Source organism: Haemaphysalis longicornis, unplaced genomic scaffold (assembly GCF_048455015.1).
Source record: "Haemaphysalis longicornis isolate Haplotype H1 unplaced genomic scaffold, Haemaphysalis longicornis Haplotype H1 scaffold_1, whole genome shotgun sequence".
Taxonomy (NCBI): Eukaryota; Metazoa; Arthropoda; class Arachnida; order Ixodida; family Ixodidae; genus Haemaphysalis; species Haemaphysalis longicornis.
The window spans coordinates 235,142,915-235,160,785 of record NW_027526203.1 but is presented as its reverse complement, the minus strand read 5'-3'; the positions used below and the strand labels follow the sequence as shown (position 1 = coordinate 235,160,785).

General features: G+C 47.5%; 1 protein-coding gene across 1 annotated transcript in view; it reads right to left on the bottom strand.

Annotated features, from left to right (window-relative positions):
• Positions 1–16,893, bottom strand: part of LOC144158205 (microtubule-associated serine/threonine-protein kinase 3-like) — a 102,664-nt gene extending 85,771 nt beyond the window's left edge. Inside the window, exons 1-3 of the mRNA XM_077688904.1 lie at positions 16,887–16,893; positions 3,155–3,406; positions 2,820–3,087 (exon numbers count right to left, since the gene is read on the bottom strand). Coding sequence (XP_077545030.1) covers positions 2,820–3,087; positions 3,155–3,406; positions 16,887–16,893 — 527 coding nt within the window. The remainder of the gene's footprint in view (positions 1–2,819; positions 3,088–3,154; positions 3,407–16,886) is intronic.
• Positions 16,894–17,871: the final 978 nt, after the last annotated feature.

The following is a 17,871-nucleotide window of genomic DNA, read 5'->3' as shown; positions in this document are numbered from 1 at the left end:
TGGTGTGAAAGCGCCTGCGCTGACATTTCCGCTCTCCGCACGCACTCTTTCGTTCTCTGTTCCTCCATCACTCCGTTCCCTGTTCCTCCATTGCTCGGCGTCGGCTAATGGACGGCGCAACTTTTTGCATGCGTGCCCTGTGTATTGCTCACGCCATAAAAATGCAAGGAAAAGGAGCGCGTCAATTGGAGTGGCTACGGACCGGAGGGAGAAACACGGGTATCCGCCTATCTGACGTTAGGCCTGATGTCCTCTGTGATAATGAGAGGACAGGGGATTTCAGCACGCGCCGCGTCGCGCGTCGTACTCCGGCCGCTTCTGCTTTCCCGCGCCTTGACATAGACTGATTCCACGTCTACACCCCCTTCTACATCGTCCGCGGCGGCAGCGGCTCCTGCACCCGAACGGTGTGATCAAATCCCATACTGTAGCAAACACCGCCCAGCACACCCATACTTCCACATCCCCACACATAAGCATAACGACTTTCGCTTTGCTCTTTTTCGTTATGCATTTTAGAAACCGTATCATTTGAAATTTTTTAGTCAACGTTCCCTATTGCTTCTGTTGTAACTTGTAGCCATCGCGATTTGCTTTGGTTACCTCGTACGAGCGACATTTTAACGTTTTTGTCGTGAACGTTTTGCTTGTACTTTGTGTCGCATGTTGCTCTTACTGCATTCTTTCTTTTCTTTGCTTGTTTATATTAAGCGTTGCTTGGTTTACATAAAGCTCGCTTTTAGACTCATGTCTCCGGTCGGAGGCGATTCCCTTGTGCACCACTAACGCCGCTAAGTGTGTCGGATTTCTTCCGGCGCTCAGGCCAGGGGGAGTTCTTTGTCACGCCTTCCGTCCGAGGCCTCGATCTCTGATAGTGCAGTGTCTGGTCGCATAGGCCTTATTACATTGGCCTCAACATGAGCCACCGCAACATTCATCCACGTTTTGAGAGATATTAAGAGGTTGCAAAATCAGCTGCCGCATTGCTGCTGAAGTGTGAAGGCTGAAATGTCAACAAAGTGGTGCAAGAGCCGAGGGGGAGGGGAGGTGCCAAGTTTGCATTTTCGGGCGGTACATCGAAACATCGGTGATATGCTATCATTGAGTAAGCAGAGACTGACTGGCTCTTTTGCTAGAGGAGGCGCTGTGGCAGGAGAACACGCAAAACGAATGATTAATAATGTTCGCCTGTAAAACCGTGAAGTACAAGCTGCATTATACGTTTTACTGGGGAATGTAAGCGCTATGGTACAAGCGGTATGAGGTGGTGCCCTTCAGCGCAAACATAACCTCGGTAATTCAGATTTTGGAAAAGGTACGATCGAAGACGAAAACCGAAAGGGCATTGTTACGATTTAGCGCGCCGCTGTGCTGCAAGCTTCGTGCAGCGCTCTTGTGCGTTGTGGCAGAGCCACCACTACGTGCACCTTCCGCGTGGGTGCCTTTCTGTCGGTGACTCTAGAGTTCCTGTATATAGCTCCCCTAGGTATACAGGAACTCTAGGTGACTCAAGCTTGGAGCGACAGCCAACAGATCCCAACATGCCGCAATGTGCATGGGAATGGCTGGATCGCGGGCGCCTTGCTGTCGGCGTGATTCAAACTTCGGCGGCTACAGACGCGCCACGCTGAGACACGCCCGAAGCACGCGGACGCCGCATCGGAGACCTCTCTTCCCTCTCTCAGACTCAGCGGGTGCCGCTACTACCGACCCCTCACGAACTCTGGAAAGAGCGTTGTGTGTGTGTGTGTGTACCATGTCGCGCCGTGTACAAGAAGCAGGGGGAGAACTTCTTCGACCGCTAGCGCTTTGGGAATAATACGGGGTCCCAAGCGCAGAGGTGCACCCATTTTGAAGCAGCGAATCAATGCTGCCCCTCTGCTCGAGTCCTGTACTGTAACCTCGCCCGTCAGGGCATTGTTCTTGTCTTGCTTCGGCTCATGTCTCGCTATGCAGTAAGCCAGTTAAGTTTGCCTTCGTTTTCTTGTCGTCATCTCCAAGGCAGCGACATTTGCTGGCCGCCCACAACCACGCGACCTCACGCGTGACGGAGGCGACGGAGCCCGGTGCTGGGACGCCTTTCCGTATGTTAGAGCATCTATTCTGTGCATATGCTGAATCACTTCATCCTTAAATAGCATATTAAAATGAGCCGCAGTTTTCGTACGTTTTCTGTTCTCTTGTCTTTAGCAGTTTTCCTGTATGTTGAAAATACGCAACGGCATGAACACGTCAACAAAATCATATAACTCAATAGGCTTGCAGACAACTACCGAGAAGGATGTATTTATTTATTTATTTATTTATTTATTTATTTATTTATTTATTTATTTATTTATTTATTTATTTATTTATTTATTTATTTATTTATTTATTCGTTTATTTATTTATTTATTTATTTATTTATTTATTTATTTATTTATTTATTTATTTATTTATTTATTTATTTATTTATTTATTTAGAAGTTACCTATATCACTAGGAGGGCATTTTCGTCGGTGGTACATGCAACGTGTACAGAAGAGAGGAGAAAAATACATTAATGCATACATTTACACTTATTCCCAGAGCACTAATTCATATTGGTTAAGAAAACAGACACCACGCACACAGTTTTTTGAAAGAACATATCTTTTTTTTTTCCTGCACCGTGTTTTCTGAGCAGCCACATCTCCCGATCTTTAGGTGTTTACACAAGGTATGGCATGTAATATTGTTGAAACAGCCATAAGAAGCTACGCGCAATGTGTTCCCAGTTAAATTACGGCTCAGTCTGTTCTAAACGGAAGGGCAGTCAAGGCAATGCATAAAACACTCACCCGAAGCCACCGGCACCAAGGAGCTTAATTGCGGTAAAGTCCTTCGTCCTAGGGATATATTTCCAGAAGGGTTCAGTCTCGGCAATATTCAGATTGCATGTCTTGGCGATGATGATGTCGCCGACATTCATCCAGTCGGTGGGCGCCACTTCCGACACCTTCTCCAGCGAGGTAGCCAGCTCTCCCATGATGATGGTCAGCTTGCGGATGCTTTCACCAACTTCTTTAGCGGTGTGCTCAGCCCTCTTGAAGGCAAAGTTGTGCAGCCCTGGGGTTGTAAAAGACGCATAATCGGTGCGACACCGTGGCAGGGCACCGTGTTAATGCTCTCCTACCTATCAGGTTCTCCGTCGTCTCTCTGACGTCCTGGAAAGTGATGACCTGCCGGTTGAGCTTCTCCAGCATGTCCTCGGCGGCCAGCACCACTTCCTCGGAGCAGAAGTACGCCAGGGGCTCCCGCGTGAGCTGGATTTTGCCTTCCCGGCGAATGAAGAACTCCAGCAGCAGCATGGTCACTTTGGGAATGCGGGGGAACATCGTCGTCACTACCTTGACGGCCGACCGCTTCTTATCCTCCACGGCGACAGCTGCGATGCCCGCATGCGCGACAAGTCCGGGCACTCCTTAGGCGTCATTCAGTTTTAGTCGCGTCCTTCCAGCGTATACTCAACTATTGCAAAGAACGGGTGGTTCAAAGTGGAGCTCGGAGCCGCAGAGACAAATTAGCCATTTGTTTGTTGGCTGCGTATTCAGCTGACTGGCAAATCTACGAAACGCAAGAAGAATTTGTAAGGAAATAATTAAAGCGGGGGACATATGAGCAGAGAGGGGCGCGTATCTGCACGCGTCTTCCCCCTCTGGAAACCGGTCTGGCGGAGGCCAGGGGCACGCATGAAGGCTGCAGGACCGGTTTGGGAGCGGAGTAAAACGCACGCGGGACCGCGTAGCTCTCCGCACATGTGTCCCCCGCGTAAAGCTTGCTGCGTTTCTTGCTGGTCACATCGGAATGAAAAACTTTTGAGCCTTGTGTACACGCAAATAAGCTTGTTAAAGCCCTTCCTATCGTTCAGTTACTTTTTTTCTCAGGGTTATTTTGGAAGAAGCTTGTTGTTATTTTTTTTTGTCGTTGTTGCTGATGCCGGTGCACTGATAACGTACCACCTGTATGGTGTATTCGGGAGAAAAAGCATTAAAGACTCGCTTCGTAGGATATAGTGCGTTTAGCTTCGACAACTCCACACGCAAAGGCTATTGAAATTGCCGCGTTACGTTTGGACGTTCTGCATATTAGTCCTCACCGAGAAAAGCGTCATCCTAATGATCATCATGACCATTATCCTTATATCCGGGTCCTCTACAGGACGAATGCCTCTCCTATTGACCTCCAACCGGTCCTGCTTCGCGATGCCCGCGTTTATTCTTTGCCCCCGAGATTTTTAAAATGCATTCCTCCATCGAGTCGACGGTCTTCCCCTACGTCTAGTCCCACCACTTCGTAGCCACTTTATCACCCTGGTGGGCCACCACTTCTAATTTTGTCTCGCCTACCTAACCCACCCAAGCCCACATCTTTTTTTTTTTTTTTTTTGAACTAAATCTTCCACCCATCTTTATTCCCTGATCCAGAATGCTCGATTTCCTGCCCGTAAGCGTTATTCCTACCCTTGTCCCTTCCATGTCCAGTTGAGCTAACCGAAGTTTCCTTTCCAGTTTGCTAAGGCGCCAAGTTTCTGCCCCATATGTCATCACCGAAGTACGCATTGGTTGTATACTAATTTTTAGCGATGGAGGTAGCCTACTATTCATTACTGGGGGTGCTTGCCGAGTACGCCACAGCCAACATTTACCCCGTGCGGGATTTCTTTGTTGTGGTTGGCATCAGCGCTGGCAACACGTCCAAGGTATATTCACCTACTTGTTCGAGCATTTCGTTTCCCAGGCTGAGGACGGTACTTCCGCCTGGTTCATTCAGCATTGCGTTTGAATTATTCGCGTTTATCTTGAGCTCTACGGCCAAGCTTTCTGACTGAAGGTACTGTCCAGACTCACTGAACAAGGCTATGTCACCCGCAAACCTCAACTTGGTCAAGCATTCTCCATGTATTCCTAATCCTTCCTCCTCCTACTCAAGCTTCCTAAAATTCCTTGCAGACATGCTGCGAACAATTTTGGCGAGGTGGTACTCTACTGTCTTACTGGCTTCATGATCGGGAACTTTGACTTTCGTTGCGGTGGATTATCCTGCCCGTACATCCCTTATACAGGGTGATCAAATTTAAGTCGACAGGTCTTTTTTTTTTTAAATTACGCACTTAGATTTACATGAAGACCACCTCTACAGTGAGGTTATGCGCCCAGGGGACACAGAATGAGGTGGTGATTATTAATGCGGGTGGCCTAATGAATTAAAATTGCATAATCAACTTTTTAGTGGCTGCAGTAGACTCAGTCGTGTTTCTACGCAATTTCATTTGGCAGAATTCTTCTAGCGCATCCGTGCTCCAAGATATCAAACTGCGAAGTTCAATTGCCGTTCGCATGATTACGCGTGCAAAACAGTAGAGACCGGCGCAAAGCTCCTCCGTTTTGTGACGTGCCTGCTGAGTGCGGTGTTTTGTTTGACAACGGGGTGGAGGCATAGGCAAAAGCGATAACTGGCACCCTTTCAGTCTGCAGTCTGCAGTAGGCAGAACCGCTATTAAAACACAAAACAAAAGGGAGGAGCTTTGCGCCGGTCTTCACTGTTTTGCAGGCGTAATCATGCGAACGGCAATCGAACCTCGCAGTTCGATAGCTTGCAGTGCGGATGCGCGAGAAGAATTCTGCCAGATGAAATTGCGTAGAAACACGATTGCGCGCAACTTTTCAATATAAACATGTCTGCTTACTGCAGCCACTAAAAAGTTTATTATTCAAATGTAATTCATTAGCCCGTCGACACCAATAATTACCACCTAATTATCTAAGCGCCTAATTTAAAAAAGACCTTTAGACTTAATTTTGATCACCCTGTATATGTTTGGGAATTAGCGTACACCAATATCTGCCAGAAATTTCAGTGCAGCGCTTGGTTCACTGCAATGAAGACCTGCTTAATCAAGCCAGTGCATTAGTGAAACTGCACGGGGGTGATCTCGACTCAACTTTTTTGGGGCTGGGCTGGTCCTATTCTTTTACTAGTTGAGTAGTTCCTTCCAGCTGCCAAGACAGAAGCGGGCAGTCTGCTCAAAATGGTAAAGCAAAAAGATAATGTACCAGTTTTTACTAATGTTTCTATTGCTCTTAAGTTACTCCTGACAATTCCTGTAATAAACTGCGAGAGTGAGCAGTCCTTTCTGAAGCTGTCCTCAATTTCAAACTGCTTGCACTCCTCTCTCGGCGAGAGTGGAGTGCAAGCAGGTTGAAATTAAAGACAGCTTGGACAGTTTTATTTCTTAGCCAACGTTTCGATCGAAAGGCACTACCTAGCTGCTCCATTCTATAGTAAATATGTGGATTTGCGAGAACGCCGTAAAATACCCTTTTTAGTGTTATATAAGTTATATTTGTTTATGTTTTTGCTTAGTACTAGTTTGTCGCATTTGCCTGTTTTTGATCAATGCACATGAATAAGTGTAGTTCTCTGTTCCCATTTTGTCACAAGTGATGAAGTTTGAGGTAGACGTGATTGCCTTTTCTTATTGTATTGAATGTAAACAATATTGATTTAAAATTTATATAATGGCATATCATTTGTTCGGTTATTACAGTGTTCAACGTTGTGATTCTTCATATATTTTGTTGTATTTTATGCATTTATAACTTGAAGCTTGAAGGCTCAATGAAATGTTTCTTTTTTAAAGAAAAGCTTTTCTGTACTCTGGCCTTGGTGCGTGCCAATCTGGCACTTGGATTATTTGTGAATTTGTGGCGGACTGACGAATTGCATACCAAGTGTTTGTCAGTTTATAACAGTGGATAACTATTAGAAATGGAGTTAATAAATTTGCTGCCCCGATTCGGTAAAAATATGCATATTTTATCGCTTATCAGCGAGTGTAACACGTGGGCTCCGAACAATTCGGCGTGTCGAACCAGTCATCGTAATTGTCGTCGTCGTTGGGGTCCCAAGGACGCAGTTAGCCTTGCACCCCGAAATTTCTTAATCCGGCCTTGGGTTTGATGGGTCCGTAATTCTTAATCTCTTTCAGATCTCTCTTCTTGTGAATCAGATTTATGTGGACATGTTTCGCGGTTATGGGCCCCTTTAAAGTACTCAGGCATTCCGAAAACAGTTCAGCAAGCTTTTAAAGTGGAGTATGTCCTCCCTCCTTTAAAGGGTCCCTAAATAGTGTACCACAGGTTGCGATTTTACGTGCGCAATCGCTGGAGTACTATCCAAGGAACGTCCTGCCGCAAAAAAATGGTTTAAAAGCGTAGAGTTTTCGCCGATTTATCGTTCATTAAAAAGGGCCAGAAATAAGGCCTGGAGCTCTTGCCCTCTCATCGCGCCTCCAAAGCACTGTGAAAGCGGTGACGTCACCGACCAGGCCAAGACCACCTAGAGAAAATGGGCAAGGTTCGAGATGCGCGCGGCTATTGCCTCCGCTCGGCGGTACGTCATGTTTTTTTTTTTTTTTTAGCAGCCGTCGCGCAGGCTCCTTCTACAACTGCCAAGCGGGGCTGGTCGGCCCGCTTGAACTACCCGGTGACGTGCACCTCGCGTCGCCCGGGGTCGCGTCGGCACGTCAATTTTAGAATAAGGGGAAGGCCAGATAGGGGTGTCCCAAGCTCAACATGTTCGCTCACGACAGTAATCGAAGATTTAACCGACGACTAGCGACACGCTAGCGTTTCCGCATGCGGCGATGTCGGGGCGAACAGGTCCCTCCGAGGCCCAGACGCTCGGAAAAGGCATAACAATGCCGCAGTTCCCCCTCTCAGGCATTTTAAACTGACTTTCAGCAATAGTCCCGCTCTGGCGGGCGGTGGCAAGTTTTAGCTGCTGCGGTGTATGCTGTATCGTGCATACACCGCGGAGTGGGCTCCTACTCGACCATGCAGGCAGATGTTTGCCACGGTCGCGCGTGTAGCGGCGTTTCCGCCTGCAGACTCTCTCCGTGTTATTGAATGTTATTCATACGCTATAAACGAGACGCTATGTCTACAAACTCAGTTAAGATCGTGTGACAGATGGCGACGATCGACATTCATCCCTAGATTCCCTACTGAGATACGCCGTGCTGCCTGTGCAGGAGAGCCGCGCACACCCGCGTTTTCCCCAGAACCGGGAACGCTGATTGGCTACAGCATTTAAAGGGCCTCACCAATAGCGACGCTGTACTGTAAGTGCTTCGTGCGTCATAGAGACTGCGTCACAGGCATTCTTGCGCACGTCAGAGCGCGGCAGTGTGCCGCAAGGACGCGGTGTAGTGAGCAAGGAAAGAAAGAAAGGATCTTTGTTACGTGTTTGTGCAGCCCCTGCTCTACGCAGAGGTGTAATATTTGATAGACGTTGTCGTGAAGGGATACTCTAGCGATTGCGTGATTGAAATGGCCGCCTTCGGAAGCCTATTTAGGGCCCCTTGAAGTGATCCACTCTTATGCCGTCGTTACTTGCAGGCTTTCCTTGTTTTCAAACTTCTGTTGCCTTCTTCCGTTTCCTCTTCAGTTAATAGTGTGATCTCATGAACTGAGTTAGCAGGCTCAGTATTGTTCCCTGGCCTAACGTTGCTAGCGTACAGACACAGTCGTTCCGTTCATTTATTGCCTCATCCACGCTGCGGGCGTAGAGCGTAAGGTTTTTATCTTTTCCAGTAGCCAGCGTCCTAGTAGCTTTTAAGTTTTCTTCTTCGTTAAGCGTTTCCTCAATCACTACAATGTTGTAGACACGAATGTCATTAGCTGTTTTTCTGTTGACTTCGACAACTCCGACAACTCGATTTCACCCACCATCTCGACAATTTCATGTTCCTGCGTTTCACAATACGTTTCTTCGTTTTCTTACTTAGTATACCAGTCTCTCTCTTACATTTTGTTCCCCTACAGGCACTGCTTCATCGTGATTACCTTCGTTTGCTCATCATTCAATACGTCCTCGCTGTCCTCGTTGTCTCTGACTAAACACGCAAATTCTGACTAAACACGCAGTTGTCCATCGTTGTCTCTGACTAAACACGCAGTAAAATCGACGGCACTGCATCGTTTGCGAGGGCGCACCTTTTCGACATTCAGTAGTACTTCCCCTCCAAGCTCCGAAAAGTACCCTTTCGCGCAACCGCACTCTCAGAGAAATGCTGACTGCAAGTAGCATCTATTTCTGATTGGGATGGACGCAGAACACGCGAACGTTAAATTATGTCAGGTTTTCTTGCCCGCCGTTGCAGTACGTACTCAATAAGATATTTGCACCCCCATTTTTTCGTTGCGCAAGCATGAAATCTAACTTGTGTGAGTGCTCAACGGCTACCGCGGCACACATTCCCTTAGGTTTAGTGTTTTATACCTTCTTTTGATTGTTACCGACTCAAAACCCATGCCCACAACACGTGGAAACCCTGGGGCGAGCGCAAAGGCTGTCGCACGGCGTTCTTCAAATTAACGTTTGCTCCACCGGCCGGCGGTATCGGCCAAGCCGCGGCAAGCAAACATCGAGCAGACGACTGGTTACGGAAGCTGCCGAGAACGCCTGACAAGGAGCCGAAACGTCCGAACACCTCCGAGTGACCGGCGCTCAGGCAGCTTCTTTTCTCTGCCGCTGGAGGGCGCTGCAGTCAACGGCCTCAGTGGCATCAGTTTGGCGACTGTATTAAAATGACGAAGTACACCTTTGTTTTGCAAGTTATGTCCTCACCTAATAGTATATCTTACACCGTGCGGCAGGATGTACGTAGTCCAGGGTTCGACAGAAGTCCGTCTGGTCAGGTGGTAAGTTCATAACAAAATTGCGGTCACTGACTAAGTCAAAAGAATAAAATTGACGTTTCGGATCCCCTACGGAATCCTTGATCACAATGAGGCGAGGCAAGACATCGTCGCGGTTTTCATGCTTTCAAGATGCGTCGTAATGATCGTGCGTAGATACCGGGAATATTGCCCTCTGTCCGGTTGATGGTATCTGATGTCGTTTGAATAAGCGGTACGATGTATTCAGAAACCTAAGACTATTTCTCTTACTACCCTCTCCTTCCGCCCCACAACCCCCTAGCCCTGACCGTACGGGCAGCGTCGAAATTCATCATCTGTGATTCTACAACGGCCATTCTAAAGTTCGCCCGCGTTAGTATTTCCGCGCGGGCAGCCAAACCCTAAACTTTTGCACCCCATGCGACACTGCTCTCTCTCTCTCTCTCTCTCTCTCTCTCTCTCTCTCTCTCTCTCTCTCTCTCTCTCTCTCTCTCTCTCTCTCTCTCTCTCTCTCTGGGTCCCTGCGCGCACGGGAGTCCTCACCACACATTTCAGGTGAGCCCGTCTAGAAGGTATTGCCCCTTCGCAACTTCCCACTCCCACATCACTCCCTCTCCCCCACGAAGGAACGGTTCCTTCGTCTCGTACAAATAAATTTCTTCCCGCCCCTCCCCATTACCACCACATCCACCCCTCGCTGTTTCCCACCCCGCACTGTGCCCGATGCCGCCTCAAGGCAGCCTCCCACCTCCACATGCATGTGGGAGTGCTGGACGACCCATTTCCTACCAACCACACCCTCTCTCAATGGGTGGCGCCGGTGAGTGATCCAGACCCGGGTGTCTAGTGGCGGCAGCGGCGGCCTCACCCACAGAGGTCCCAACCCACCCCTTCTCCATAGTCTAAAGTAACGAGTGCATCTCCTCGACTGTTGCGACTGGCTATTCCAGTTTCCCACTGTCCTTTCTCCTATTTTATTCTCACCTACTTTTGCGTTGAAGTCTCCCATCCAAATCGTGAACTGTTCATTGCTGATTCGATGTCCTTAGAAAAACTATTCACGGCCTCATCAGCGCAGCTAGCTGTTGGAGCATAAGCTTGTCCTATCTCTAACCTGTATCGCTTGTTTACGTTGATCACAACGACTGCGACTCCTTCGTTAATGCTGAATAATTCCTCTACGTTCCCTGCTATTTCCCTGTGGATTAAGAACTCCACCCAAGTGCTTTCTTTTTTTTTTCTTTCTTTTTTTGAGTGCTCGGTAGCACAAAATATGCCCACTACTCAACTCCGTTAAGCCTTCTTCTCTCTTTCGAACTCCGTTTAATCCAGTGACATCCAATTTTATGTCCGAGAGCTACTCTAATAGTACTGCTAAGCTTCCCTCGCTAGACAGAGCCCGCGCGTTGAACGCTGCCAAGTTCAAGTTCCAGAGGCGGCTTTTCCGCACCCAAAGATGCTCTCTCTTCGCGCGTCGAGCTGCCGTGACATCACATTCACGCCCTTCTTCGCGGCCATTCTGATTACCTGCATTGGTTTTTGTGTGTGTGTGTGTGTTGCCGCATCGGGGTCACATGTAAGAAAATCAGTAGCCCACCAAATTCCTCCAGCGCTAGGGAAACAAGGAACAAAAAACTGCGATTGTAATGTACGGTGACAATTAGGTGTCCGACATTATTATATGGCGCACACCAGAAGGACGTTAACATATATGTGCACAGCACGTCACAAGATGGTGAGGAAAAATAAATAGAAATATCGAAGCGGTATTTTTCTTTTAATTAGAAACTTTAACGTCTCACTGATTCCATTGTATGCCAATATGTGCTGCAGGAAAGCCAACTTTCACTGATGATGATGATGGATGATCGTAGGTGAAGTGAAAGGAAAAAAAACGCTTCCCGAGGCAGGACTCGCACCGGAGTCCCTCGCGTTTTGCAGCCGGCGTCCATCCGATTGCTTCATTTCGACATGGTCGAAGCGAACACCAAGCAGCAGGCCTCGATTGGCACCGTACACCCCAAACCCAAACGTTAGGCCTACTGAGTGCACACCCGAGAGTTGCTGTGGGTATTCTAGAAAAGTAGTGCGTACCGCCAAAGTAGCACATACTCGCAGTGTGGGACTGGCCAACCAAGGAATCCATCACAAGAAAACTTCACGAAGGAAAGTTTGACATCCACCTGAATGCAGCCAAACGGCTACAAAGGAAAGCTTGGAAAGGAAAGGCTACAAAGGAAACTTCGCAGTTGAAGAAAAATTCGTCCTGGTCCAGGATTCGAACCCGGGACCACCGCTTAACCGGAGCAGTCGCTCTACCAACTGAGCTAACCAGGAGGCTAGTCGTTTGTAGCGCGAGAGCGAATTGATCAACAACTCGAAGTAATGGGCAGGTGTTAATCGACCAGATTTAGGGGAAATCCCCAAGGTGGAGCAAGTTTCTGCGAAGGAAAGTTTGTCATCCACCTGAACGTTGTGTCTTTGCTTATGTTGTGCCTTTGTAGCCGTATGACTGCATTGGAGAAATCCCCAAGGTGGAAAGTTTGACATTCACCTGAATGCAGCCATGCGGCTACAAAGGAAAGCTATACAGCTTCCTCAGAAACTTCGCAGTTGAAGAAAAATTCGCCTTTGTAGCCGTATGGCTGCACTGGGGAAATCCGCAAGGTGGAAAGTTTGACATCCACCTGAATGCAGCCATGCAGCTACAAAGGAAAGCTATACAGCTTCCTCAGAAACTTCGCAGTTGAAGAAAAATTCGCCTTTGTAGCCGTATGGCTGCACTGGGGAAATCCGCAAGGTGGAAAGTTTGACATCCACCTGAATGCAGCCATACGGCTACAAAGGAAAGCTATACAGCTTCCTCAGAAACTTCGCAGTTGAAGAAAAATTCGTCCTGGTCCAGGATTTCCTTCGCAGAAACTTACTCCAGCTTGGGGAAATCACCAAGGTGGAGTAAGTTTCTGCGAAGGAAAGTTTGACATCCACCTGAACGCTGTGCCTTTGCTTATGTTGTGCCTTTGTAGCCGTATGGATGCATTCAGGTGGATGTCAAACTTTCCTTCGCAGAAACTTACTCCACCTTGGGGATTTCCCCTAAATCTGGTCGATTAAGAAAGCTTCGCGTTAAATCATCATCGTTGTTAAAGGGGGGGGGGGGGGAGGTGCAAAATGTTTTTGTTTAATTTTGTATCCGGCAGAAATGTAAAACCATCAACTAGAATTCCTCAGACGCTTTTTTTACCACAACGATGAAAAATGAACTACCGCTGGACAAAGGGGGGGGGGGGGGGGTGAGAGTAATTTGGTGCATGTCGAGGACAATCACCCGACTTACTCGAAACTTCGAAATACTTTGGTACATTGCACATCCATGCGAAGGCGGCGTATTTGACCCTAGCTTGTGTTGTGCCTGGACATTTGTCAAAATTTGAATGTGATTGCAGTGGTAAGTCAAAACGTGCATGCATGAGTGTGTGTAAATATTTTTGCAGCAGCAGCAGCTACTAAGAAGACGTTCCTTTTTGGACTGTAAAAAAAATCTCCAGAACACTTTTCGTTCCAGCGGCATATGGAAAAAGAAGTCATTGGTTCGCCTTGGTTTCGAATGTCGGCGAGATATATGTTGTCGCAGCCGCAAAATATTACCCGGCCGAGTGCAGTAACACACGGGGAACCAGCAGATACCCGGAGGGGGCTACTGTGTTAGCCTGATGCCGCAAAAAAAAAAAAAAGAGACTGTGCTGAAATCGTGACCATTGTCTACTAAAGCGTAAGCATTTTTATGGCGCTCATCATTTTCACGAACCTCACGTTTCTGTGGTGGCATTGAAGGAACACGTCTCTTTCCACCCGACCCCTTCGAAGCGATCGTATGAACTGAGCCGGAACTTAGCCTGAACACTGCTTCTGGTGTTTCCGAGCCGGTGGTGCTTTTTGTATATATTTTTATTTTACAGCGAAGCTGTATATGGCTACCCTGCGGCGGTACTCCGTCCGGCTAGTCGTTGCATCAACACAAAATTCGCCCATCTTCCCGCGAGGGAACACTGGTGTGATGCGACGCATCGGGGGGTTCAATTGGTGTTTCCGTTGGGTTGATTCTCTAAATCGCGTGAAACGTGTTTTGAACGCGTATGAGGCATTTCCACCACATGCGGGTGTTCCTATATGCGGGACGATGGGCGTAATTGTTGTGTCACACCACTCACTTAAGGGACCGTCGCTTCCATCACGTCTTCATCGGAAGAATCAAGTCAAGCACGAAGTAGTCAAGCACGAAGTAGTCAAAGCAAGGTCACGTCAGTGCGAGAGCGAGCGCTTGACTGAACCGCCGCGGCGCGATACCCGCTTTATATTCACAGTGGTTGAAGGAGAGGATACGACGGAGTAGAGTCGCGCATGCGCGCACTTGCGCGCACTGGAGCAGTTGTTAACGCAGCGAAGCGCGCGCCAAACAAGCGCGCAAGCTGTGGTATGCTAATGAGCCGGAGTGAGAGTGTTGCACACAGCTGTGGGAGAGAAGAACGGAGGAGGGATGCGGACGGACGCCGCGACGACGACGAAGGAGGGACAAGCCCGAGAGCAAGAGATGCGTCGCATCTAAAAGAAAAAACGTCACCACTTTCTCGCGGATGCTTTGCTGAATAAAGGAAAAAAAGCAATCTGAAATTGGCTACTAAGATGATTCTATCATTGAGCAGAGTTTAGTTAACGTGTCATAACAAGTTAGTTCACAGTGAAGTTGTAAATGTGACACAATTCCTGTCTGCTGGCAATATACGGCCGTGCGTGGACGTAGTATGGTCACATAAAACTGCTGTAACTGTTGTTTTGTGGAAACTATGCCGCAACAAATTACATGAAAATCAGCCGCTAAGACGACTCTAACGTTACGTCTGGTTTCGTCTTTTTTTTCACAATTACGTAGGTCACAGTGAAGTTGTAAATAGTGCGGAATTCCCGCCTGCGGTAAGTACATGGGCTTCTACGAGAGGGAAATAGACGACCCCCATGTTTGTCCCCCAGAAGGAAACTCTAGTCCTTTCAATTTTAATTCAGTTAAATAACCAGTAGTATATTCAATCGCAAATTACAAACAAGCCTTTTTTGTTGCGTGCATGGATGTGTAGGTTATCGGTTGAGTTAAAATCGCCACAACTTCGCTTTTTGTACTTCCCAAATTTGCAGCGCTGATTAGTTTTTTTATTTTATGATATTGACGCGGTGACAGCGGCGCCAACCATATTTTCCACTAATATGATATAATGATAATTGTGCTATTATCTCATCCAGCAATCCCTTATTCTTATTTTTCGGGCTCAGCAACCCCACAAAGCTTTTCTGCACGCGCACCCGTGATGCGGGAAAGTCAGCTTTCACTGCACCCTGACGAGAAGGGCTGTGTGGGCGGTATTTAAAAAAAAAAATGGCGTCATGTTTTGGTATCGCTGAGACTTCTCGCAACACATTTAGATGAAATAGGGACACGCGGGTGTGCGGGGAAGGGCAGGGCATGGGTGCCTATACGAGTGCACGGAAGGGACAACCGGAGGTGCTGGCAGTTGCCTCAGTAGTATCGCAGTTGGGAACAAAAAATACAGGTTCGCTAAACCTAATACGAAGGGAATAAACATGCAGTTTTTTGTCCGGTTGCATAATGTCCAGTTTTAGCACATGCAATGTCTGTCGAATATCGCAATTTCCGAATCTCTTTGTCTACCAGAGGCTTCTGGCATTATCGCGGACTGAACAATGGGCCCAATGACAAACTTTCTGACTTGTTGCACCAGTCTCAAGTTACGACATTCCGAATAACCCATGGTCCTTAAACAACGTGCTATATATTTGACCATTTTTAAAGAGCAGTGAGAGAAGAGCAAGCATGCTTACGGTTCTTCCGGGGCAGGGACACAGAGCGGCGTGGTGGACCTAGTGGTAGTGCCGCCATATCGGCTTAGGCGGGAGAGCAGAAAACACTGGCCTAGTTCTGTTCTCACAACGAGTTTTGGATGGCGGCGTCCGTGAATGAAGAATAATGCGTGGGTGGAACAAATGCTACGTGCTTGGTGCGACGTCTTCTAGGATGCCGGAAGCAGTCTGGGCATGGCAAGTATTGACGTCCTACGACTGCCTGCACCTGTCTACTTTATGTCAGCAGGAAGCCGGCCGGCAGAGGTAAAAAACGGCGAATGACTTCGAATGACACTTGGCTACTGGAGCGATCTGGGAAAGTGCCCAACAAATTACCGCGTCAATAACAAGTACACGCGGTTGGACTGAGGCAAGAGGTTTAAAGGTCTGCATCTCAGGTGTATTTGCTTTATGGCAAAAAATTTGAACTGAGAAATCATGGAATTGTGAGCCAACTCAGGGCAAGTTTGCTAGTGTCACGCCAATCCCGCGATGTTGTTGTTGCTGCTGCTGCTGCTTGGGCCGTACTATCGAAAACACCATGTGCAGTCTATTCGGAGGGATTGGAATGACTCAATGGGGCAGGTAAGTGAAGTTTTTTTTCTGTTAAATAGCACTCACTCAAATTTGCATGAGCACTGCAAGTTTTCAATCTCCTGAATCCCAAGCGGTGGCCAGACGTAGCCCGGTACAACACGGAAGCCCAGCACAAGAGAAATACTTGGATGCGTATAGTCCGGGGCCCGCTCACCTCCCTTGCCTGTGTCCGTGAACTCAAGGGCGCGCGTGGCAAGTGACCGGTGGACTTCCGCTAATAGACTTCATTCAGACAACACTGTTCTGCTCCCACTGCAGCTCTGAGTGGTTTTTAGTCACGTCCGTTTTAGCAATGTTGCAGAAACGGTGATGTGCCATGGCTGATGGATTCTGAGTTTCAACCTTTCATATGGCGCATCCGAGCGTATTTGCAAACCCTGAAAATGGCTACGTGCGTCACATGTTCGAAGGTTACACCATCCGGTCGGGCCTCTGTTATGCGCAAAACCAGCGACAGCTTCGAATGTTTCTTTACTCAGTAAATACGTCCGGTGGGAACGCTACACGTTGTCAAGAAAGGGAATTGAGTACATAGACCTTTGAAAGATGTCCGGATCTTTTCTAAGCTCGGAGCTACATAAAGTTTCCAACATGTAACGCTTTGCCTTGAAAGTGTTGATCTCAAGCGTTCATCATGAAGTTCAGACGGGGTTATTACCACCGTCTACTTACCCGGCATTGCTCCTTCTTCTGAATTATCCAGCTTGAGATGTCCGGGACACTCTAGGAGCCTCTAGAAGTCATCAGTGTAACTGATTATGCGCGGTATTTTGATAAAATGCCAAATAACATGATGCCAATTTACAAGATACCCTAAAACGAGCGAAATGAGCTGTATGTATGTTACATGAATAAATACGAGTTCGGTGTCACCTCCTTACGGCTCTTGTGAGTGGTAGTGAATGAAAAGGTATTGCCACTGGACCAAGAAAGAAAAACTATCCAAATTACACAGGCACTGAAGGAAAACCGCTGAGTACGCCGCCTTCTTTCAACTGTCAACAACATCGGGTATTTTCTTGCTGACCTTGTCACGATGAGCGCCAGCGCTCCTCATCAAAAGCAGCCATTAGAAGTGAGGCGAAGTGCAAGTTGGATCGTTCATACAAGATGAACAAGTGCTCAGTTCTGAAAGTTCATCGCACTCAATGACCCGTCGTTTGCCACGTTGTCTCGCGGATGCCAGTTCTCTCAAACACAATGCTGCGCTCCTTCAAGGCGCACCCTGTGGTGCTCGCCGTGCAGAGGCATTTGATTCGCGGTCTCTCACTGCAGGAGAAGCTCGCTAGCCAGACAAAGAGGAATGAGCCCATTGGCTGCGCCAAGCACAGAATATTATGTGACAACTGCACGTACTAACGCTCCAGTACGAAACCGCAGGTATTCGCTACTGCGTTCGTATGTGACACCTCATTAGGAGTCGGAATACTCACACAGGATTCACAGCACGCGAACATATTTCTTGGGGTCGACCCTCCTTTTGACTGCACTCTAAGTAACTTATTTATTTATTTATTTATTTATTTATTTATTTATTTATTTATTTATTTATTTATTTATTTATTTATTTATTTATTTATTTATTTATTTATTTATTTATTTATTTATTTATTGATCCTCTTGAATGCCCTATGTGATTGAGTGGATACCGTTTTAT